Source organism: Berghia stephanieae, chromosome 10, assembly GCF_034508935.2.
Source record: "Berghia stephanieae isolate SIO BIC M18660-M18661 chromosome 10, UCSD_Bste_1.3, whole genome shotgun sequence".
NCBI lineage: Eukaryota > Metazoa > Mollusca > Gastropoda > Nudibranchia > Aeolidiidae > Berghia > Berghia stephanieae.
Window position 1 is genome coordinate 21462916 of NC_088369.1, and position 25000 is coordinate 21487915.

The window sequence follows — 25000 nt, forward strand, 5'->3', positions numbered from 1 at the left end:
CAAAACCAAGTAATCTCATTCCGAGACAAAGACAGAAAGCATGTTGGAAAACAGACATAGGGGGATAGAAGACATAGTATGTACCCCCCTGCCCACTATGGGAGGTCAGGAACCCCACCCAGTTATATGGGACTAAGATCTCTACGAGGTATTGACACTTATATAACCACGCCTCTCAGACATTCGTCATAATGTAAACAATGACATTGACCGGTAAACATAGCATACGACACAGGCTTTACTATTGATGGTATGTGTTTAAATAAAACATCCACTGTTCTATTGCTTGATCAATAGAACTATCATAAATAACGATGTGTAAACTTAAACGTTTATATTATGATTGAGAAAATCGTGTGATAACTAGTACCCATTTGGCGGTGATCAGATATAGGTCATTTTCATTCATGTCTTTGTTTATAAACAACCAACTATGTTTGTCCGAGCACGTGTGAAGGTGTGTCATAAATCCCATGATTTTGATTGGTCAAACATCTACTGGTTAATTGTGAGACACCAAGGTAGAATGCATGGTGGGTGATAGTGTTAATTTTGTAGATCATCCACTTTGTTTGTTTGTTTTTAAGGGTTTTACGGCACTTGCAACACATTAAGGTCATATCAGCGCCAGTAAAAAGGAAGAAAATGGGAAAGTAAAAAGTTCTAGAATTACAATTAAAGCACACAAGAAAAGGTAAGACAAAGAGGAATTGCACAAATAAGGAATTGGTGTAGATTCCAAGAGCATACCATCAATGTACTTAATTTGAGATCACCTAAAAGTCTTATCCAGACACGAACACAGGCCCCCACTGGGAGGAATACACTCAAATGCTTACATTATAAATTCAAAATAACAAATATAATAATACATAACAGAGAGATGATTTACAAGGAAAAAAAATATCATCTCCCAAAACTATAACTATGCTTTTGACTATTTCCCTCCCAGTCAAGGTCCCCGGTCAGAGTCAGGACAAAACTAAGTAATCTCATTCCAAGACAAAGACGGAAAGCAATTGGAAAACATGAATAGGGGTATATAAGACACAGCAAGTACCTCCCTGCCCACTATGGGAGGTAGGGAACCCCACCCAGATCATCCACTTTACCCACGGCAACCAATGCAGTATGAGCTGTAGATTGAATGCACGACTTGTCCTTGGTTGATTGAAAATCAAGTGAGCAGTGAAGTGAATTGAGTGGTAAGGTACATCAAGTACAACAACAAGCCATTTTGGCGGTTTTCTAAAACTCTTTATTTCCTGTTTATGTAAGGGACGTAACTCAGATAATGATGATACCCATTAGTTGTCATAGATATTAATGATTATTTCCCTTTAATCTATTACAAGCAGCCTGTGGATTCGACCTCAGACCTTCTGATTAATCGGATGGTCTGAGGTTCGATCCCCAGTTGAGGTAGACTGATATTTTGGGATGTTTTTGTTTTCTTCTTGTTTTATCTTCTTTCTTGCTTTGTCTGGCACCTTTCATGCACACTTGTTCAGATCTTTATCTTACACCAGTGCCTGCTCCTTAATTTCTTTTGTATACATGTGTAGAAACAATGTGCAAGCGTGTATGTTCGTGTATGGCTGTGTCTGTATTTGTAAATGTGTTGATGTTCATACCATGAACCAAACTGAGCATTGTGTACCTCACATGAATTGCCTTTAATTTGGACAATAAAGATTATTATTATTATTATTATTATTATTATTATTATTATTATTATTATTATTAATATTATATTATTATTATTATTATTATTATTTATTATTATTATTATTATTATTATATTATATATTATCATTATCATTATCATTATCATTATCATTATATATATTATTATTATTATTATTATTATTATTATATTATCATTATTATTATTATTATTATTATCTATTATTATTATTATTATTATTATTATTATTATTATTATTATTATTATTATTATTATTATTATTTGTGGATTCTGTATTCTGTTTAAATGAATTATTTCATTCCATTCCATTCACTACAATCATTCTCCTGGACATAATATAAGAAACTATCATATAAACATAAACACACAAATTATTAACTCACCAGCACCAGTCCTTCCCACAACGCCAACCTTCTCTCCAGCGTCAATAAGAAACTATCATATAAATAAACACACAAATTATTAACTCACCAGCACCAGTCCTTCCCACAACGCCAACCTTCTCTCCAGCGTTAACCTCAAAGGTCACACATTTCAAGGCTGGGGTCAAACCACGTCTGTAACAAAGTTTGACCTTGGAAAAAGTCACATGACCATTCTTTGGCCAATCAGAAGATGGCTGAAGATCTGATTTGACAGCAGAGATCTTGTTTTCATCCTATGGATGAAAGTTTAGGTGATAAAATTGTCTTAAAAAGCCGTATGACGGTGACAGGTATAACATAAGACTGAAAGATACAAAAAAATAACACAACAGTATAAACAACAACAACAACAATAACATCAAAACAAGGACAACAACAACAACAACAACAATAATAATAATAATAATAATAATAATAATAATAATAATAATAATAATAATAATAATAATAATAATAATAATAATAATAAATATATGAATAATGATATATATAAATATGATAATAAGATATATAATAATAATGAATAATAATAATAATATAATAATAATAATAATATATAATAAATAATAATAATAAAATAATAATAATAATAATAATAATAATATAATAATAATAATAATAATAATAATAATAATAATATAATAATAATAATAATAATAATAATAATAATAATAATAATAAGTATAACAGTAGTTTTAATTGACCGATATTTGACATACAAAACTTCCGGCTATCTATTTTTTAAAGCGCTATGCCAGTATTAGTCAGAATAAGCTCATGAAATCTTGTAACCATAGACCAGAGCTGCCAATACAATGCCATAAAACAGAATTAGATTAATAAATTCATAAAATCAAGAATTTAACATTTTGAAAATCAGAAAATTTGTCCAAAGCGAAATCAAGAAACAAAACAAACAAACAAACAAAAACCAAAAAAAAAACAAAAAGAAAAAAATTAATAAGAAAAACAAATTTTAGTCACGAAGATCTATAAGACTGACTTTCATTTTACACTCAAGAGATAGGAATAAAATTAGATATCAAACGAGAATTGAAAGACTGTCATGAAATCCAGTAGATTTAAGGCATAAATAACAATAAATGACTCTCAAGTTTACAGAGCTGCCAACCCACAATAGCAATATAACAGGATAAGACTTTTGATTTTTTTTCCAAAGAATCAGGGTTTTTTTTCTCTCGAGGTCCCAAAAAATAAAATTTTTGTTAATTAAAATAATCAATTTTAAAAAATAATAATTATAATAAAATTCCCTTTATTCATCCCCAAGGGGAACTTTGTCTTTAGGATCTATTCCAAGGGAAGACTGGAATAAACCAGGTGTCAGCTGCAGTGCAGTGCCGCTAAGCGAGCTAGGGCGAGGTGACTTGTAAAAGACCAAAGGCCGAAATGTCGTTTGTTTTGTGTTGTTCCCTTATTTATGAGTCACATTAACTCCCTTTATCTTTCTCTCCATTGCGTACAAATGGATAGAAAAATAAAGTGAGTAGATGTGACTCATATATAAGGGAACAACACAAAACAAACAACGTTTCGGCCCTTGGCCTTCGTCAGGAGACAGAAAACACAAACACAAATATGTAAATTTACAAAATATCACATTCCGTCAAATGTGGAAACAATGTTAATGTAATGTGAGGAAAGGGCGTCGAGTGTGGATGCAAGAAAGGCGTCGAGTGTAGAGGGAGAGGAGAGAGAGAGGGGGGGAGAAATAAGAGAGGAGAGAGAGAGAGAGAGAGGGGGGGGGAGGGGAGAGAAGAGAGATGAGAGAGAGAGAGAGAGAGAGAAGGGGAGAGAGGGAAGAGAGAGGAGGGAGGAGGAGAGAGAAAGAATGAGAGAGAGAGAGAGAGAGAGAGAGAGAGAGAGAGAGAGAGAGAGAGAGAGAGAGAGAGTACAAACCTTGACAGCCTCATCAACACCTTTTTGCTTGTGACAATTGACCTGGTCACGGTATAGCAGAAGTCTTTGGACAGAAGAACATCTGGCTTCTGTTTCCATGGCAAGACGGACAGTGAACTGGAACAGGCCGGATATCTGGGGGGGGGGAGGGGGGGAGGGATGGAGCAGATCATTTGTGACAGTGAATGACATAATCGGTCGGATGGTGAAAAGGTTTGAACTGAGATATTGCCAAGTTTAGTTAGAAGGTCAGTTTTTATCAAAATTGAGTTCTTGTCATAAATGATTAAATCAACCCTTTTTGTACATCTTCGAGAAATATCAAAGCTTAATTTCACTTCTAAATATTTTTTACAGCTAGTCAAGTTGAAGAAGTATGAAATTTGAGAAAAATTGCTGGAAACCACTAAATGTGCTCAAAGCGCTTTACAAGGGGTCCCTGGTCAACAGCAACATTTAACATGTAGGACCGGACATGACGCCCGTTAGGCGATATTACAATTTTTTGGACAAATACAATGCTGTTAACGGCCAGGTGCTCATTTTACACCTGAGTACGGTGAGAGAATGTGAGTAAAGAGCCTTTTCCAAGGACTCAACTATGTGCCGAGCGCGAGGCTTGAACCCAGGACCTTCCGATCCGAAAGCGAGTGTCATACCACTAGACCACATATCAAATTAGAATATTTATTTTTATTGTGAATGATATTGGAAAAATCTCATTTATTAAACTTGAACTTCAACATGCAGTAATTTGGCCGTTTGTCATACCTGGATTGCATAGGAGAGACCAAGTCCAGCCAAGGCAGGGTTCAAAAGGTCAAAGGTCACAAGAACTAGTAGGCCCGTGAGAAAGATGACTAAGGAGCTGATGAGGTCCAGTCGCAATGCTAGCCAGCGATTGGTTGAGTAGTACAGAAAGACTGCAACGCTATTCACATCTAGCAATTGACAGTATCTGGGAGAGAGATTCAGAAATCAAACACATAAACAAAAAAAAAAGACAAGCTTTTATATAGAGTAATATCCATTAATGTGCTCAAAGTGTTTTACAAAGGGTCTCAAGCCATCAGCAACATTTCACATGTATTTATTATTAAAGGTTTTTTAAGGCGACGCATTTAGGACATTTCAGCGCCAGTAAAAAGGGAGAAAATGGGATAGAAAAAAAGTTATAGATTTAAAATTGAATGCAAATAAGAAATAAGATAAGGAAATGGTTCAAATAGGAAACAGATGTAGATTCCAAGAGCACACTATCAAAGTACTTAGTTTCATATCATCTAAAAGTCTCATCCTGAAACAAGCATAGGTCCTCATCGAGAGGAAAACACTCAAATGTTTACAAATCTACAAATCTCACCACGTTGTCCAAAGTGAGAAAATTGGGAGTTAAAAATCTTGCCCAAGGAAAAAAAAAATGAAAGTGCCTGATGCGGGCCTCAAAACCTGGGACCTTTCAGGTCTCAGTGCAATGCCTTAATGAGTCGGACATGTTGAACCCCTATCTATGTCATATTTATTTGGTGACGGGTTACAAATGATGGATTTGACTTACTTTTGAAAGAACAATTTGGTTTTTCCATAGGCGTGGATACAGGACAGGCCCTGCACAGAAGCACCGAGATGGCTGACGATGGGAGACCTGGTCACGTGGTCCAGACACTTGAGCTTGTGGTAGCACGAGTGGAAGAGAGTGACCAGGAGCCAGAACAGCAGGAAGATGGGCAAGACTCCAATCAGGAACCAGGGACACACGTAGCTGATGACGGCAATGGCCGCCACCACTTGGAAGACGTTGAGAATGAAGATCTCCAGGTGCATAGGAAGATGATTGTCGACTGAGATGAGATCGGGGGTCGAGGAAAAAGATAAACAATTAAAAATTATGCCCTTACGCCAGGACATTGTAAGATATCGTCGCCTATGCATTCCACGAAGGAATATTGTGCGGCTATGTGGTATGACACTCACTTTCAGATCGGAAGATACTGGGTTCGAGCCTCACTCGGCGCATAGTTGAGTCCTTGGAAAATGTTCTTTACTCACATTCTCTCACCGTACGCTGGTGTAAAATGAGTACCTGGCCATTGACAACGTTGTCTCTGTCAGAAAAAAAAATTGTAATATCACCTAACAGGCGTCATGCTTCATTCTACAAGTTACATGTTGCTGTTGGTCAGGGACCCCTTGTAAAGCGCTTTGAGCACATTTAGTGGCTATTGCGCAATATAAAAACTCAATTTAAAGAAAAAAAAATTTTCAATATAAATAATTCATTAAACAAGATGTCTGATGTCTGAGGAAAAAGATGATATGATAAAATAAACTGTATTTATGTATTACAAAATAGAAAAATTGTTCCTTCCACCACACCACCATCAGAAACCGTAGCCTGGGTGTTCCAGAAGGAATATAGATAATTCATCAAACAAGATGTCTGATGTCAACAGGAATCACCCATGTTGTCCAAAGTGACAAAATTGGGTGTTAAAAATCTTGCCCAAGAAAAAAAATGAAAGTGCCTGAAGCGGGGCTCAAACCTGGTACCTTTCCAGTCACAGTGCAATGCCTTAACCACTCGGCCACGTCGCACCTCTATGTCATATTTATGTATGTATTATGGAAATTGTAAGTGGGTGTAATATTTAGCCCTTTATTTGGAACACATTTTGAAATGCTTAAGTGAATATAATTGTATATTCAATTCAGAAAAGTGAGTGGAGCAGGCACTTATGTTGGTAACAACAAGATATGAAGTGAGTAGAAAAGTGCCAGAAGACAATAGAGAATAAAAATTTTTCGCGGCGGTGGTGGGGTTTGAACCTGCGACCTTATTGGTACGACAACTCCGCCTGGCAGGTGAGAGCGTGGCTCTACCGTGTGAGCTATCCACGAACACAAAAATATTCGTTTCAAACCCAAGTCATTTCTAGGTCCCTCTCTCACCCACTTCTGGGACCGCCGATTCGTTCGCCCACCACCATCGCGAAGTATTTTGACCAGCAGTTAAGCTTAACAGCCAATATTCTCAACACAAACATATAACATAGAAACGATTGAGACATTGAGTATGCTCCGGTGTATGGGGTGAATTTTCAATTCAGAAAAGTGAGTGGAGCAGGCACTTATGTTGGTAACAACAAGATATGAAGTGAGTAGAAAAGTGCCAGAAGACAATAGAGAATAAAAATTTTTCGCGGCGGTGGTGGGGTTTGAACCTGCGACCTTATTGGTACGACAACTCCGCCTGGCAGGTGAGAGCGTGGCTCTACCGTGTGAGCTATCCACGAACACAAAAATATTCGTTTCAAACCCAAGTCATTTCTAGGTCCCTCTCTCACCCACTTCTGGGACCGCCGATTCGTTCGCCCACCACCATCGCGAAGTATTTTGACCAGCAGTTAAGCTTAACAGCCAATATTCTCAACACAAACATATAACATAGAAACGATTGAGACATTGAGTATGCTCCGGTGTATGGGGTGAATTTTCAATTCAGAAAAGTGAGTGGAGCAGGTACTTATGTTGGTAACAACAAGATATGAAGTGAGTAGAAAAGTGCCAGAAGACAATAGAGAATAAAAATTTTTCGCGGCGGTGGTGGGGTTTGAACCTGCGACCTTATTGGTACGACACATCCCAGAAGTGGGTGAGAGAGGGACCTAGAAATGACTTGGGTTTGAAACGAATATTTTTGTGTTCGTGGATAGCTCACACGGTAGAGCCACGCTCTCACCTGCCAGGCGGAGTTGTCGTACCAATAAGGTCGCAGGTTCAAACCCACCACCGCCGCGAAAATTTTTATTCTCTATTGTCTTCTGGCACTTTTCTACTCACTTCATATCTTGTTGTTACCAACATAAGTGCCTGCTCCACTCACTTTTCTGAATTGAAAATTCACCCATACACCGGAGCATACTCAATGTCTCAATCGTTTCTATGTTATATGTTTGTGTTGAGAATATTGGCTGTTAAGCTTAACTGCTGGTCAAAATACTTCGCGATGGTGGTGGGCGAACGAATCGGCGGTCCCAGAAGTGGGTGAGAGAGGGACCTAGAAATGACTTGGGTTTGAAACGAATATTTTTGTGTTCGTGGATAGCTCACACGGTAGAGCCACGCTCTCACCTGCCAGGCGGAGTTGTCGTACCAATAAGGTCGCAGGTTCAAACCCCACCACCGCCGCGAAAAATTTTTATTCTCTATTGTCTTCTGGCACTTTTCTACTCACTTCATATCTTGTTGTTACCAACATAAGTGCCTGCTCCACTCACTTTTCTGAATTGAAAATTCACCCCATACACCGGAGCATACTCAATGTCTCAATCGTTTCTATGTTATATGTTTGTGTTGAGAATATTGGCTGTTAAGCTTAACTGCTGGTCAAAATACTTCGCGATGGTGGTGGGCGAACGAATCGGCGGTCCCAGAAGTGGGTGAGAGAGGGACCTAGAAATGACTTGGGTTTGAAACGAATATTTTTGTGTTCGTGGATAGCTCACACGGTAGAGCCACGCTCTCACCTGCCAGGCGGAGTTGTCGTACCAATAAGGTCGCAGGTTCAAACCCCACCACCGCCGCGAAAAATTTTTATTCTCTATTGTCTTCTGGCACTTTTCTACTCACTTCATATCTTGTTGTTACCAACATAAGTGCCTGCTCCACTCACTTTTCTGAATTGAAAATTCACCCATACACCGGAGCATACTCAATGTCTCAATCGTTTCTATGTTATATGTTTGTGTTGAGAATATTGGCTGTTAAGCTTAACTGCTGGTCAAAATACTTCGCGATGGTGGTGGGCGAACGAATCGGCGGTCCCAGAAGTGGGTGAGAGAGGGACCTAGAAATGACTTGGGTTTGAAACGAATATTTTTGTGTTCGTGGATAGCTCACACGGTAGAGCCACGCTCTCACCTGCCAGGCGGAGTTGTCGTACCAATAAGGTCGCAGGTTCAAACCCCACCACCGCCGCGAAAAATTTTTATTCTCTATTGTCTTCTGGCACTTTTCTACTCACTTCATATCTTGTTGTTACCAACATAAGTGCCTGCTCCACTCACTTTTCTGAATTGAAAATTCACCCCATACACCGGAGCATACTCAATGTCTCAATCGTTTCTATGTTATATGTTTGTGTTGAGAATATTGGCTGTTAAGCTTAACTGCTGGTCAAAATACTTCGCGATGGTGGTGGGCGAACGAATCGGCGGTCCCAGAAGTGGGTGAGAGAGGGACCTAGAAATGACTTGGGTTTGAAACGAATATTTTTGTGTTCGTGGATAGCTCACACGGTAGAGCCACGCTCTCACCTGCCAGGCGGAGTTGTCGTACCAATAAGGTCGCAGGTTCAAACCCCACCACCGCCGCGAAAAATTTTTATTCTCTATTGTCTTCTGGCACTTTTCTACTCACTTCATATCTTATAATTGTATATGATTGTTGATCAATATCCATTGCTCAATGGTAAACATTCTTGGTTTGTTGTGTGTTGACCTCATGACCGTAAGGTGTGTTCGCCTCATGACCTAAAGGTGTGTTGACCTCATGACCTCAAGGCAGAGGGTGCTGTAACAGTTGGGTCATGTGAAGTGAGTGCTCTACCAACTCAGTTATCAAGACCCTCAATTTAAAGTAAGATGATCAAATATTATTGATGAAATGTTGGTTTTTCGCACTTTCAAATACTCTATCAATACTCTTATAAACATATAAATTCAATGCAAGTCTTGACATTTTCGGCTAAAAATAAATAAAAAAAAAAATTAAAAAATTCCCTTTATTCATCCCATAGGGGAAATTTGTTTCTAGGGTCTATTCCAAGGGAAGACTAGAATAACCCAGGCTTCAGCCACAGTGCAGCGCCGCAAATTGAGCTGGGGCAAAGTGACTTGCTCAAGGCCACACAGCACAGCAGAGGGTGATTAAACTCGTTACCTTTCGAGTATGAAGCAAAGACTGTACCGCTAAGCCACGCTTCCCCTTAGCTAAATATACATACAATGTTCAGCTTCTAAGTCGCTCATAATCCCGTTGTGAGGCGATGAACCAAAAATAATATGTGTCAGTGCTTAACATAATCAGTCGGAAGGTGAAATTTTGGATTCGAATTTACACTGAAAATCTTTTCTGCCGTCCAGTATTAGGCTTTATAACAACAAGCAATAATCATTTTATATAATTATTTCTCATTTTTACTTTTTAAAAATATAAATATTAATTTATTAATTTATTTGTTTTGCAATCTTTTCAATTTTCAATTTATAGTGACAGTTTTAACTATTTTACAGTGTTGAAATTATTCATATTATAAAGCGCAGCTCTGGTTATAGAGCTGCTCCTTTTTTTTATATACATCCTATTCCCATTGTATTTTTATCTTATTGTGTAAATTATAACACGTCTGTACAAAAAATTTCCTTTTTGGGATGCAATAAAGTATTATTATTATTATTATTTTTTCTTTTTTTTTTTCATTTTCTGAAAGAATGTGCTCCCCATAGCATTTTAATCTTTATTTGAAGTAAATCGGGAGATTTTTCATGAAGTTATGGTCAGATGTATGGGAAAGGTATCAAGCAACTTGTTTTCAAATTTCCTACTTTTTCAACATGACTAGCTGTACAAAAATATTTAGAAGTAAAATTAAGCTTTGATATTTCCCGAAGATGTACAAAAAGGGTTGATTTAACCATTTATGACAAGAACTCATTTTTGATAGAAATTAACCTTCTAACTAAATTTGGCAATTTCTCAGTTCAAACCTTTTCACCATCTGACTGATATGTCATTCACTGTACCATATATAAATATACTCACTCTCTTCAAGATCTGTGGAGAACCGGTTCAAGATTCTACCCACTGGTGTGGACAGGAAGAAACTGATTGGCTGACGAAGCATCCAGTGGAGGCTTTTGTTGTGGATGCAAGTAGATGCCGACAAGCAGGCCTGTACGATATCAAGAATGGAAAAGTTATGACATATCTGGTGCTTAAACTAATGATATATACATATAAATATAAATACAGCTAGGTTGTACGGTCATGTAGGCCTAATGGCCCGAAACGACTATTGTATAGTTTTCGTTTGTTTTCAAGGGTTTTACGGCGCTTCCAACACATTTAGGTTATATCAGCGCCAGTCAAAGGAAGAAAATGGGATCGTGAAAAGTTCTAGAGTTACACTTAAAGCACCCAAGAAAAAGTAAGACATAGGGGAACTGAGAACAAATAGGGATCAGATGTAGATTCCAAGAACACACTATCAAAGTACTTAGTTTGAGACCAACTATAAGTCTCATCCGGACACAAGCACAAAATCCAACACAGAGGAACACACTCAAATGCTTACATTATAAATTCAAAATAACATATATAATAAGAGAGATGATTTACAAGAAAAAAAATATCATCTCCCAAAACAAAAACTATGCATTTGACTGTTTCCCTCCCAGCCAGGACTCCGACCAGGGCCAGGAAAAAAACAAGTAATCTCATTCCAAGACAAAGACAGAAAGCATGTTGGAAAACAGTTATAAGGAGATAGAAGACACAGTATGTACCTCCCCTGCCCGCTATGGGAGGTAAGGAACCCCACCCAGGACAATTGTATCCATGCACACCTGAGAGTGAGCTAGACACAGAAAAAATGTGTAGACAAACTGATCAGAAATGGGGAAGAGGGTGGGGGGGGGGGGGTACTTACAGGGTACTTACTACTACCTGAGAGTGAGCTAGACACAGAAAAATGTATAGAAAACTGATCAGAAATGGGGAAGAGGGGGGGGGGTACTTACAGGGTACTTACTAGTAACTGAGAGTGAGTTAGACACAGAAAAAAGTATAGATAGTTCGAAGATGACGTCACTCAGGTCTTTGTTATTGTTTTTTGCCATCCGCGTTTATGAGTAATGCTCACTGAACTGTATTAACCTGACTATAAACATTCATGGATACACACAGTTTTGTGTGTTGGTCCGTTATACTTCCGGATGGCAATGTTATGTTCTTAGCCAAGCGCATACTATCTATAGACAACTGCAGAAATGGGGAAGAGGGGGGGGGGGTACTTACAGGGTACTTACTACTCACTGAGAGTGAGCTAGACACAGAAAAAAATGTATAGTCAAACTGATCAGAAATGGGGAAGAGGGGGAGGGGGGGGGGGGGGCTTTTTAAAAATGTTGTTTGCAGTAGAGTAAAATCCATGAGGGTTCCTATAACTCGGTGCGCTTCACGAAGGGTCCCTGACCAACAGCGACACGTTAAGCGATATTACAATTAATTTTTTTCCGACAGAGACAATGCTGATAACAGTCTGGTACTCATTTTACACCTGAGTACGGTGAGAGAATACGAGTAAATAGACTTTTCCAAGGACTCAACTATACGCATGCCGAGCAGGTGGGGCTCGAACCCAGGACCTTCTGATCCGAAAGCGAGTGTCATACCCACAAGACCACATATCTGCACACATCAACCTACCTTTGCAGTGGCTCGAACAGACTGATCCAAGATGCTACAACCACATCACTACCTTCAGTGGCGAATGACCTCATCACCATGGCAACGAAGATGGCAGGCAAGAAACAGCCATAGATGGTTAAGTACTCGTCCTTCTTAGGATTATCTAAGATGGAGTCGCTGGGGAATGTTGTGTTGTAGACCGTGATGTTGGCATCCTGGGGATAACATTGGGTTGTGGTTAACATTTTGTTTGTTTTTAAGGGTTTTACGGCGCTTGCAACACATAAAGGTCATATCAACGCCAGTAAAAAGGAAGAAAATGGGATAGTAAAAAGTTCTAGAATTACAATTAAAGCACAAAAGAAAAGGGAAGACAAAGGGGAATTTGTTCAAATAAGGAACAGATGTAGATTCCAAGAGCACACCGTCAAAGTACTTAGTTTGAGATCACCTAAAAGTCTCATCCAGACACCACAGGTCCAACTAAGAGGATTACACTCAAATGTTTACCAATCATATAATATAATATGTAAACTAAACATAATACAATGCATAACAGAGAGATGATTTACAAGGAAAAAAATATCATCTCCCAAAACTATAACTATACATTCGACTGTTTCCCTCCCAGCCAAGGAACTCCGGCAAGGATCAGGACAAAACTAAGTAATCTCCTCATTCCAAGACAATGACAGGAAACAATTGGAAAACGGGTATGGGGGGATAGAAGACACAGCAAGTACCTCCCTGCCCACTATGGGAGGTCAGGGATAGAAGACACAGCATGTACCTCCCTGCCCACTATGGGAGGTCAGGATCCCACCCAGGGGTTGTGGTTAATGTAAATGTTGCTGCTCGAAGCTCCAAGACATAAATAACAATGTGAAATTGAATGTAAGCTTCAATTTAATATACAAAAACAGATCTGTTATTTAGTAGTGGTTAACCCTCTACATACCAACTGCCGGAAAATCGTCACGCACATTCGTTACGATTCAAGGAACATTTTTCTTTTTCAGAATAACTTTGTAAATCACAAAATTTGGAGAAAAATCTTTGTTATGGTCGTAATAACTTGATGCTGTTTTGTAAAGCTTGTTTTTCTGCACAAAATTAAGTATTGTAGACGTCCGTATTCTTTTTGTTTCTGAGTTAAAGTGTAACGAAATCAATTTTTGTGTTGAATAGCTATGGTGACATTTTGGAAATATCCTGAAAATGTTCGGTAAGGAGAGAGTTTAGGGATGGGGAGAGGGGGAGGGGTGGGGGAGGAGGAGGAGGAGTGGGGGATATAGATTGGATGGGAAGGGGGGTGTAGGTGGAGGATCGAAGATAATGTGAAGTGAGTTGCGTTGGTATTGACTGAGATAAATATAATTGCTGAAGTGATGATGATGATGATGATGATGATGATGATGATGATAATGATGATGATGATGATGATAATGATGATGATGATGATGAATGAGAAGAATGATGAGATGATGATGATGATGATAAAGATGATGATGATGCTGGTGATAAGCAAGATGATGATGATAAGCATGACGATACGGAAAATGACGACAATGATGATACAACATAATGAACAAGATTTCTACACCATCCAATAACTACTCACCCCTGCTCCTTGACGGATCCAGTAGGCCACAAACCAATTCGTCCCCACCATGGCCACCACCAGCACCAAGAAACACATCAGGACCAGACAACACACCAGGTAACCTCCCATGGAACGGATGTATGAGTCGATTACGGACAGACTCACCGAATTCTCCACCACCTCTTTCTTGATCAGGGACATCAACTCTGGAAGGAAGTTATTAATAAAAAATACTAATAATAATAATAATAATAATATATAATAATAATATAATTAATAATAATATAATAATATAACATAATAATAATGATAATGATAATAATAATAATAATAATAAATAATAATAATATATATAATAATAATAATATAATAATAATAATAATATATAATAATAAAATAATAATAATAATAATAATAATAAATAATAATAATAATATAATAAATAATAATAATAATAATAATAAAAATAATAAAATTAATAATATAATATAAACTTTATTCATCCTTTTCGGAAATTGCACAACAGACGTGGCAAAGAAAAGAGATGGATTAAAGTGTTGACATTAAAAACACACAGAAATCAGCATTAAATAACCTGGGCGGCTATGTGGTCTAGTGGTATGACACTCGCTTTCGATTGGAAGGTCCTGGATTCGAGAGCACATAGTTGAGTCCTTGGAAAAGGCTCTGTACACACATTCTCTCACCGTACCCGGGTGTAAAATGAATAACGGGCATTCACAGCCTTGTCTCTGTCAGAAATAAATTGTAATATCGCCTAACAGGTGTCATGTTTCAATCTAGCTACATGTTACATGTTGCTGTTGGTCAGGGACCCCTTGTAAAGTGCTTTGAGCATATTTAGTGGATATTGCGCTACATAAAAGCTCAAGTTTGTTGAGTTTTTTTCTTTAAAAAATATATGATTAATTGAAAGCATTGTATTTTACTTAAAAAAACAATAAGAGTAGTCCTTCAAAGTCGTCAGGCCCACGGAGCTGGAGTTGATCCCAATTTCTATGGCATGTAAATGGACAATAGCAATTACTTGCTACCCTTTAGATACGATGGCAATCTTATCACAAAGAACTTTCCACTAGATCTAACAGATGCAGCTACCCAATCACTGCTGGGTGGCCTGGGATGTTGTGTTGACTTCACTCCAGATCACTTTTGGTCCCTTTCGTGTTCAAAATTATAAACAAAATGACGGCCATCTTACCAGAACAACTAGACTTACAACGAAATCCACACATTCAAAGAAAAACCCACTCAAAAACACTAAAACACCAATCTACAAACTCAAACATCTTCAAATATTCATTTGCGCTCCGCACTATCAAAGACTGGAACACTCTTCCCGAATCATGTGTGAATCAAACACAACAGATTTACGAAAGAGTGAAAATGGAAAGGCTTCTTATTATGGGAACAAGAAGCCTTTCCATTTTCACTCTTTTGTTAGTATTTTATGATCACCGGCTTCAGGCAGCCCTTACCGTTTTCTACAACAGATTTAGAAACATTCAAACAAAGATTATCAAAATTCTTCAGCCTAAATACCAACAATGTCTACTGTCACACTCAACAACTCTCTCCACCTTCGAATACAAATACTCAGAATTGAGTCGACTTCGAGTAACATTCAGATTCAGATTCAGATTCAGAAGCAAGTGCTTTGTATGTATTTTACTTCAATCTGACATCACACCTTACAACTCTCAACAAGACAGTAGTGAATATGAAGCAGCTTGTCAGAATCAAGTTGATTGGAAATCAATGCAAGAATTTTGATGAGAGTTACCTACCTTTGTCCTTGTGATTGTCTTGGTTTGGCAAGAGATGTTGACTGTTGCACAGGTCAGTCTTGGACATTTCTGAGAGCGACGGGACTGTCTTTGGCAAAACATCAGACTCCCCGTTGACTGTCAAACAAAACAAAATACAAATAAAGTAGTCCTTCACAGCCATGGGCCCAGGGAGCTGGAGTCTATCCCAGTTTCTATAGTGTGAAAAGGACAATAGTAATTGCTTGCTATCCTTTGGATAGGATGCTAGTCGAATCGCAAAATACTTTCCACCAAATCTAAGACGGGAGTCAGAAAAAAATCAAGACTGCACCCGGGATCGATCTTGGTCCCTTTGAGTGTGAAGCGAGTGCTCTACCAACTGAGCTATTGGGACCCCCAAAGTACAAATAAAATTACTTTTATTCATCCCTGTTGGGAAACAGTTTTTAAAGTCTATTTCGAGGGATGAATTTCAAGTTCAACATCTTTATCCACAAAAGGTGAATTAGCCATCAGTGCAGATTTTATACAATTATGTGGTGTCTTTCTCCATTACTGTGTCATGGAGTTGAAAAATTAATATCAACTCACTCAACCCTAGCACCAACTATATCCGTGGTTTACCCGGGGTTACTTTTGCCCCATGCCTATTTCTTTCATTTTTCTGAGACAAATTATAGGCACAGTATCAAAGCTGACGATTTTACATGTTAATGGTAGTTGAATAAAACTATCCATGTACATGCTCATTTTTAATACATCTCTTTCAATTTTGAAAAGTAGCAAAAATCTCTAGGATTGAGTGAGTTAATAGTTGATCAAAATTGTTGTTGTTGTTGTAGGTAATGTCTAGGATTTCTGGTGGGAGAGGGTTCAATCCCTTAATGGGTCTTGGGGAAAAAAATGTTCTAATATTTGTTGGTTCTGTGTGTTCGTATGGTGAACTCACTACTATGATAATTTCTTATGAACCTACAGTGTATTTTTTGTAAAATATAGTGGTAGAGTTACTGCTCTTTTGTTGGGAAGATACACTCTGATGGTAAGGATGTGCGGCTATGTGGTCTAGTGGTATGACACTCGCTTTCGGATCGGAAGGTCTTGGGTTCGAGCCTCACTCGGCGCATATTTGAGTCCTTGGAAAAGATTCTTTACTCACATTTTCTCACCGTACTCAGGTGTAAAATGAGTGCCTGGCCGTTAGCAGCGTTGTCTTTGTCCGAAAAATTGTAACATCGCCTAAAAGGCGGCATGTCCCGTCCTACATGTTAAATGTTGCTGTTGACCAGGGACCCCTTGTAAAGCGCTTTGAGCACATTTAGTGGATATTGCGCTATATAAAAGGTCTATTATTATTTATTATTATTATAAGGTTACAGTGGAGTCCACATTAAGTCAACACTCTTTAAGTCAACTTTTATTTAATATCAGTAAATCTTGCTAGCTTTAAACTTTCTGTTCTTTATCCAAGTGTAATCCATGGATCATGGATAAGGTCAACCTTGCTTTAAATCAACCAATCTTTCTGGTCTGGTGGTGTTGGTTTATCAGGATTCCACTGTATCATAGTAATTTCAATTATTTTGACAATTGTTTAATTTTACTTTGATGAAAAGTGTTCCTTACGTCTACGTCCACCGAGAACTGAGTTTCCATCTCCCGTCCCTCCTTGACCTTCATCCCCTTCTTTCACGTCACAGTCGACCTCATTGCCATCTTGCCTGTACACGTTGAGAAGGTTGACATAGCTACCTCCCACAGACAAGAGCTCTTGGTGAGACCCTGACTCCATCACGTGCCCGTCTTGCATAACCAGGATTTGATCACACTGTCTTAAGTACTGGGACAGAATAAAGGTAAAAATTATTATCATCCTTGCTTCACGGCAACTAGTCCTCCTCTTTACTCCATAACACTTAGATTTCCTTTGATATGACCACGTCAGCACCGTGCATCCACCATCCAGCATTCCATCTGTTCACGGTCAATTAACCTTACCTTGCACATGGTCCGGACAGATGGTCAAGGGAGGTTACTCTCCCTGTTCTAGTCTGTGTTCCTCTTATATCAGGATTCAAAATCAGTTATAATTCAAATTTGAACGAATGAACAATATTTAATTTCCCATCAGTATACAGAATAATGTTTAAGCTATTTCTTGATATCTTTTTCATTTCTCTCAGTTAAATGACCAGGATGCTGTGATCTGTCAGATTCAGAAGAGTATTTCTTGAGTGAATTTTTTATGTGACTTACGTCATGGCGTTTTAATTAAATTGTGCACTTTGAAATGCAATTTAATCATTCTCTTTAGAAAGATGAAAGTTTCCTCTCTAATTTACACATAAATTTGAAATGACTAATAATCACATTTCCCTAATAAAATTTTTTTTCTTCTTTCATAATATAATCAAAACGTCTCTCTTAACAATATATTTTAGGATTATAATTATTTATTCACATTTTGTTGTTTGTTTTTTTTGGGGTTTTTTTTTTGTTTACTTTGTCATTGTGTTGTGCTTATTTTGTTGTTTATGTATTTATTTACTTATTTAATTTGCTTTTTTTTTAAAGGACCACATATTTTAGGATGATGGAACATTAAGAAATAGACCATAATGATAAACTTAATAAGCTGTGCAGATTGTGCTCTGGCACACGGAAAACCCATGACTTCTGATGATATTAAAGAGGCGGAGGGGGTGGTGGTGGCATACATGAACAGTTACAGACACATATCCCGTACACAGTCACCCCCCAAACATCACATACTAGAGTCACATTGCATTCCATGGATTGATAGGCATAGTTTTGGAATGGGCTTTCATGGGGAGAAGGGGGGGGGGGGGGGGGGAAGTTGCATTCCACTATTGCAAAGATAGAAAAACGGACATCATGTTTAAAATCAGAGAGTAGGAAACTTGCTTGCATCATGGTAACGTCTTTATTACAAACAGATCCAGAGCTAAAGTTTTGCAATCTAAGTAAAAGAAATCCTTCCATAATCATTTCCTCCTCACACAGAAATCTGATGTTGCTATGCCATTGTTAATAAACAGAACAATTTATATCAATTGTAGATTTGGACACTTACACAAAATTCCTAGATTTTATCTGTCATTCTTCTGTCCAGTACTGAATTTATCAAGACCACGTATCTGGTTTTTCTCTCACCAACTCAAGTATGCTTGATAAACATCTATGACACCCGTCAAACTCACTCAATGCACAGACAACATAAACACACAATATTAATAATATACTACCATATATCCATTTACACAACTATTACAAGGTTATCTTAGAGCAAACCACCAAACTGTCAAGTATTTCTTCATGTTATAAGACTAGGACAGCTAGCTTGGAAAAAGTGATACTGCATGGACAGCTGTGATTGTTTCATTTGGCTTGCAGGCTGAAAAAGGGTTGGTTGACTATATAATTTATCTATCTGTCTACAGTCATATCAAAACTCAAGTGAATGTTAGGTGAATTAACTGGACTATGAATTTATTTGTCAAACAATTTAATATTAGTACAATTTACAATATATCCCATTTTTAAGAAGTGAAAATATGATGTTATCTTGCCTCTAAAAGTATGAAAATTGTTGTATGCCGAGTCAATCTTATTGTAAATATATTTTCGATGATAAATATGTAAAATTCGTCTCATATATAATTATTGCATGGTTTTTGATGACAAAAATGCAATCATCATACAACAGAAATAAGCTGTTATCCAGGTAAAATTTTGGCTGCTCTGATAATCATTGACCGTGACGTGACCTGAAGAGGTGCGTGCAAGCAACTCTGCTGTAGGTATACTAAGTTATCAGGCTTAGTTGCCGTGGCTTAAATTGATGAATGAAAATAACAAAATATATGGGGCAGTGTGGCTTAGAGATAAAAATCTTCGCATTCAATTACCATCACTCTATACGACCTTAAGCAAGTCACCTCACCCTAACTCACTTTGCATCATCATCATCTAGTCAGCTGATCCTGCGTAGGACGTTGCTTCCCGAACTTTCTTGCAAAACAGATTACGGTTTTCCGCCAGTCTACTTGCTTGAGTTGCTGTCATTCCCAGCCATTCACATATATCTTGTTCCTAGCTTCTTGTAGGTCTACCTCTTCCTCTCTTGCCGTCTACCCTTGTCTGCAGAATGTGCTTTTCTAATGATTCGTGGCGAGTGAAACTTGCAACTTGAAATATAAACCCTGAAGACAAATCTCCCCTTCCGGATGATTAAAGGGATTTTTTTTAATCTATGAAAGCTATGGAACCTTCATGACTGACGACAATTATGTTTTACGAATACTTTTTTTTTTTTTTTAAAAACGATAACTACTATGTTACTAGTGTGCATCTTGTGTGAGTGTGTCTATGTCAATATTGTATTGTTATAAATGTGTAACCAAATGACTAATTGCCACTTTTTTGGGGACAATAAAGATATATTATTATTATAAAAATTGTCAGCCCTCAATTTACACTTTCCTCACATCCTTAACAATTCCTCTTCCTCCTGTTCCTGCTTCATCTTCCTTCTCATCTTGTCCCTTTCTCCTCATCCCCCGCTCCTCCTCCTCCTCCTTTTTCTTCATATAAAACCTAGCTCTAAATAAATAAATAAAATTTAAATAAATAAAATTCCCATTATTAACCCGGTAGGAGAAATTTTTCTCTAGGGTCTATTCCAAGGGAAGACTGGAATAACCCAGGCGTTGGCAAATTGAGCTAAGGTGAGGTAACTTGCTCAAGGCCCTACAGATCGAACTCGGTACCTTCCGGGTATGAAGAAAAGACCGAACCACTGAGCCACACTGCCCTAAAGACCTCACAGCTCTCATCCATCAATAGAGGCAGTTAAAGACTACAATTTTGATATCAAATAATATTGCAATTCGCCAGACAGACTCTGACAGTGTTTTGACCAGTAAAAATTCAACACAGCTCCATTTAAGTCTCTTTTTATTTTCTTATTTTTCAAATTTTCAAAATTTATATTTATACTTTTTTTTTTCGTTACTAAAGCCAAAACAAAACTTTCCTATTCCCAAACGGGACAACCAACCTGTAATTGGTGAGTTACAAAGACCACTGACCGGCCCTTCATCCAACCACACAGGCATTGATCAAAGATGTGCTTTGCAACATGCACATCCACGGATGACAACGGATCGTCCAACAAGACCAGGTCCGATGTGCTGTAAGCTGCTCTGGCCAATGAAATGCGTTGTTTCTGGCCTCCGCTTAGTGTAGTGCCTCGTTCTCCTACCTTGTGAGAGAATGTAGAAAATAAACATGAAATACGGCACGTCGTTACAATTTGATGCTGGGATGTGATGGATGAGAAGGATAAGATAGATGAGATGGATGTGATGGATAAGTTGGATGTGATGGATGAGGTGGAAAAAATGGATAAGATAGATAAGATGGACAAGATGGATGAGATGGATGGGATGGATGAGATGAATGGAATGTATGAGGTGGATGGGATGGAAGAGATCGATGAGATGGATGAGATGGATAAGATGGATGGTGGACAAAATGGATAAGCTAGATGAGATGGATGAGATGGATAAGATGAAAGATAGATGAGATGGATGTTGATGGATAAGATGGATGAGATGGATAAGATGGATGAAGTGGATGAAATAGATGAGATGGATGAGAGGATGAGATGGATGAGATGAATGAGATGGATAAGATGGATAAAATAAGATGGATGAGATGTTAGAACACTTTTTTAACATCTTTATATGATATTCCTTGACATTGAAATAGACTGTCCGATTTTCTGTTTCTAAAGTGTGGGGAAGGGTGAAATCTATCAAATGACGTTCAGTTTACCATATTTGTTTAATAATTGTCAAACTGGGGGGCACAATTGGGAGCTGGTCTTAGTCCCATCAAATAGCTTTCCTCACTCCATTCCACAGTAAAAAAATTAATAAAACGAAAGCCATGAAAGAATCCAATATTAGGACACACTCAATGGTTCACAATATTGATTTCCTCTCAGAATTCAATACAACACAGCGCCGTTTATTTTTGGAGAAACAGAAACTAAAATACCCGAGATTTAAAACTGATTTTATGTATTCTTGATTAAATGTTAAATAGAATGCAGTTTATCAAGTTTCAAGACCTTAATTTTTAAAAATATGATTACAAAAAATACAGGTGTTCCTCAAAGAGGAGTTCTTTCCCCTCTCCTATTTCCGAAATATCAAGAATGTCACTTTGAGGATTGGAAACAGGGTATTCTTTTATGACTAAGAATTTATTGAATCTAATAATTCATTGAATTCACAAGCTCATGATGCCAAATGGTGCTTCGAATCCATAAATCTAAAGCCATGAAAGAATCCCATATTTAGGACATATTCCAATGGCTCACAACACATACTTCTGTAAGGTCTCCTCTAGGAAAAGAGTCCAAATCTTGCTGAAGGGCACAAACCGTAAGTACTTGTTTGTATCTGCGAAAAAAGGGAAACAAATTGTTAACGATGAATATCAAAAACTTCATAAATTAAAAAAAACAAACAAATAAATAATTAAATAAATAAATAAATAAATAAACAAATAAATAAATAAATAAATAAATAAATAAATAAATAAATAAATAAATAAATAAATAAATAAACAAATAAATAAATAAATGAATGAATGAGTGAATGACTGAATGAATGAATGAATAAATGAATTGAATGAATGAATTGAATGAATGAATTGAATGACTGAATGAATGAATGAATGAATGAATGAATGAATGAATGAAAAAATAAATAAATAAATAAATAAATAAATAAATAAATAAATAAATAAATAACATAAATAAATAAATAACATAAAGGAATGACAAAATACGGCCCTCCATATCCATCCAATACTGATTGGGTGGTTGGGTCAGATATATCTTGTGGAAAAAGCTTTTATAACATACTAGCATCCTGTCCAAAGGTAGCAAGTTCTATCTTAATAAACAAAAATGAATATAACAGTTTCAAAAAACAACAATATATGAAGCACGTAACGTTTTGGGTTCAAAACCCTTCTTCAACCAGTTACAAAAAAACAAAACATTAAACTTCACTTAAAATCAAGACAGATGGAAGAAAAAATTTTGGTACAGCAGTCCGCATGTGAAAGGATCTTTCATTGGGTGACAACTGAATAAAGATCCAAATTTAAATAATAATCAAATGTGATATAAAAACCCCAAAAAAGTACAGCTTTATATAACGCAATATCCACTAAACTGGCTCAAAGCGCTTTACAAAGGGTCCCTGACTAACAGCAACACGATGTAACATGTAGAACGAGCCATGATGCCTGTTAAACGATATTACAATTTTTCAGACATAGACAACGCTGTTAACGGCCAGGTACTCATTTTACACCCGAGTACAATGACAGAATGTGAGTGAAGAGCATTTTCCAAGAACTCAACTATGCATCGAACGAGGCTCAAACACAGGACTTCCCGATCCGAAAGCGAGTGTCATAGCACTAGACAACATAGCTGCTCGTGCTATGTTAAAATGATTAACTAATTATTATTAATACTATACAACAATACCTGTTTTCATCATAATCCTAATTATTACTAATACTATACAACAATACCTGTTTTCATCATAATCCTGACTAATTATTACTATTACTATACAACAATACCTGTTTTCATCATAATCCTGACTAATTATTACTATTACTATACAACAATACCTGTTTTCATCATAATCCTGACTAATTATTACTATTACTATACAACAATACCTGTTTTCATCATAATCCTAATTATTACTAATACTATACAACAATACCTGTTTTCATCATAATCCTGACTAATTATTACTAATACTATACAACAATACCTGTTTTCATCATAATCCTTACTAATTATTACTATTACTATACAACAATACCTGTTTTCATCATAATCCTGACTAATTATGACTATTACTATACAACAATACCTGTTTTCATCATAATCCTGACTAATTATTCCTATTACTATACAACAATACCTGTTTTCATCATAATCCTGACTAATTATTACTATTACTATACAACAATACCTGTTTTCATCATAATCCTGACTAATTATTACTATTACTATACAACAATACCTGTTTTCATCATAATCCTGACTAATTATTACTATTACTATACAACAATACCTGTTTTCATCATAATCCTAATTATTACTAATACTATACAACAATACCTGTTTTCATCATAATCCTGACTAATTATTACTAATACTATACAACAATACATGTTTTCATCATAATCCTTACTAATTATTACTATTACTATACAACAATACCTGTTTTCATCATAATCCTGACTAATTATTACTAATACTATACAACAATACCTGTTTACATCATAATCCTGACTAATTATTACTAATACTATACAACAATACCTGTTTTCATCATAATCCTGACTAATTATTCCTATTACTATACAACAATACCTGTTTTCATCATAATCCTGACTACTTATTACTATTACTATACAACAATAACTGTTTTCATCATAATCCTGACTAATTATTACTATTACTATACAACAATACCTGTTTTCATCATAATCCTGACTAATTATTACTAATACTATACAACAATACCTGTTTTCATCATAATCCTGACTAATTATTACTATTACTATACAACAATACCTGTTTTCATCATAATCCTGACTAATTATTACTATTACTATACAACAATACCTGTTTTCATCATAATCTGACTAATTATTACTATTACTGTACAACAATACCTGTTTTCATCATAATCCTGACTAATTATTACTATTACTGTACAACAATACCTGTTTTCATCATAATCCTGACTAATTATTACTATTACTATACAACAATACCTGTTTTCATCATAATCCTGACTAATTATTACTATTACTGTACAACAATACCTGTTTTCATCATAATCCTGACTAATTATTACTATTACTATACAACAATACCTGTTTTCATCATAATCCTGACTAATTATTACTATTACTATACAACAATACCTGTTTTCATCATAATCCTGACTAA

General features: G+C 36.6%; 2 protein-coding genes across 2 annotated transcripts in view; both read right to left on the reverse strand.

The window, feature by feature from the left end:
• Positions 1 to 5961, reverse strand: part of LOC144980608 (ATP-binding cassette sub-family C member 5-like) — a 16332-nt gene extending 10371 nt beyond the window's left edge. Inside the window, exons 1-5 of the mRNA XM_078928288.1 lie at positions 5612 to 5961; positions 4825 to 5011; positions 4054 to 4188; positions 2208 to 2366; positions 2092 to 2143 (exon numbers count right to left, since the gene is read on the reverse strand). Coding sequence (XP_078784414.1) covers positions 2092 to 2143; positions 2208 to 2366; positions 4054 to 4188; positions 4825 to 5011; positions 5612 to 5961 — 883 coding nt within the window. The remainder of the gene's footprint in view (positions 1 to 2091; positions 2144 to 2207; positions 2367 to 4053; positions 4189 to 4824; positions 5012 to 5611) is intronic.
• A 371-nt stretch (positions 5962 to 6332) lies between these two features.
• Positions 6333 to 25000, reverse strand: part of LOC144980609 (ATP-binding cassette sub-family C member 5-like) — a 58321-nt gene continuing 39653 nt past the window's right edge. Inside the window, exons 15-23 of the mRNA XM_078928289.1 lie at positions 22334 to 22406; positions 20996 to 21199; positions 17542 to 17755; positions 15934 to 16050; positions 14144 to 14331; positions 12541 to 12737; positions 11762 to 11789; positions 10876 to 11005; positions 6333 to 6352 (exon numbers count right to left, since the gene is read on the reverse strand). Coding sequence (XP_078784415.1) covers positions 6333 to 6352; positions 10876 to 11005; positions 11762 to 11789; positions 12541 to 12737; positions 14144 to 14331; positions 15934 to 16050; positions 17542 to 17755; positions 20996 to 21199; positions 22334 to 22406 — 1171 coding nt within the window. The remainder of the gene's footprint in view (positions 6353 to 10875; positions 11006 to 11761; positions 11790 to 12540; positions 12738 to 14143; positions 14332 to 15933; positions 16051 to 17541; positions 17756 to 20995; positions 21200 to 22333; positions 22407 to 25000) is intronic.